General features: G+C 67.4%; 1 protein-coding gene across 1 annotated transcript in view; it reads right to left on the bottom strand.

Annotated features, from left to right (window-relative positions):
• Positions 1-1002, bottom strand: part of SDK1 (sidekick cell adhesion molecule 1) — a 455450-nt gene that overhangs the window by 35560 nt on the left and 418888 nt on the right. The window contains exons 44-45 of the mRNA XM_015565152.1: positions 855-1002; positions 7-89 (exon numbers count right to left, since the gene is read on the bottom strand). The exon at positions 855-1002 is cut by the window's right edge and continues 10 nt beyond it. Coding sequence (XP_015420638.1) covers positions 7-89; positions 855-1002 — 231 coding nt within the window. The remainder of the gene's footprint in view (positions 1-6; positions 90-854) is intronic.

Raw genomic sequence — 1002 nt, forward strand, 5'->3', positions numbered from 1 at the left:
GAGGGCCGCCAGCAGCAGGATGAGCAGGCTGGACAGCGCCATCACCAGCAGGAACCACCACTCCTCGTAGAACGGGGTGTCCACTTGCGCTGCGGGCAGACGGGCACGAGGTCAGCGTGTGGCCGGCCTGGGGGACGGGCTTGGGCTGCCCCCACCTGAGCCGCTCTCCCCCAGACCTGTCCTGAGCTCGGGGTCCAATCTGCCCCGGGCGCCTTTCCCTCATCACCTGGCCCTGTCGTTGGGGTTCGGGGAAGAAGGAGCCATGTGCCCGGGGGCCGCCTCCAAGTGTCGGTCCCTCCAATTCCCACTTCCCTGGCGCCCGCCACTGCAGCTCCTGCCCGCCCGGCCAGTGAAACTCAAGTCCAAGCTTCACGTGGCCGCCAGAGAGAGCTTCTCAGGGGGAGTCAGGGGGTCCCCCAAAAGCCTGTGGGGACAGACTGAGCCCAGCGGGCCGAGCTGACCCGCTCACAGCTGCGCGGGGGCCCCACCCCCGTCTGGAAGGGCTGGGTGCGGGCACCACGGACAGAGGGGTCTCTTTGGGTCCCTGTTGGCCTCCTTGGCCCCCACCCCCCCCGCTGGGCTGTTTTATTTAGTTCATGTTTCTGCAAAGCGGAACGGAGCAGCCCCAGTTCCAGAAGTTTTCCCAGAAATAACTGGAGGAGGTTCATGGACACGTGGCTGGGGAGGAAGGTGCCATCTCCCGTTCATCCTGTTACTAAACCCCGAGGAACAGAAGCAGCTTCTGGGAAGGTGCCGGGTGGCCCCGGGGCCGTCTGTGTGCCCTGCAGGACGCGGGACCCACACCGTCCATGCGGCCTCCCTCCCCCCACAAGCGAGCTGTCCCGGGGACCTACCTGACACGGCCGCGGACGGGCTGCTGGGCTCCCCGTAGCCCACAGGGTTCACGGCCACCACCCGGAACTCGTAGGTCACGCCGGGCCGGAGCCTGCCCAGGCCCACACGGTAGGACGTGGCGCTCTGCGGGAGGCCCTTCACGAACGT

This window comes from Myotis davidii, unplaced genomic scaffold, assembly GCF_000327345.1.
Source record: "Myotis davidii unplaced genomic scaffold, ASM32734v1 scaffold399, whole genome shotgun sequence".
In the NCBI taxonomy this organism is placed as follows: domain Eukaryota; kingdom Metazoa; phylum Chordata; class Mammalia; order Chiroptera; family Vespertilionidae; genus Myotis; species Myotis davidii.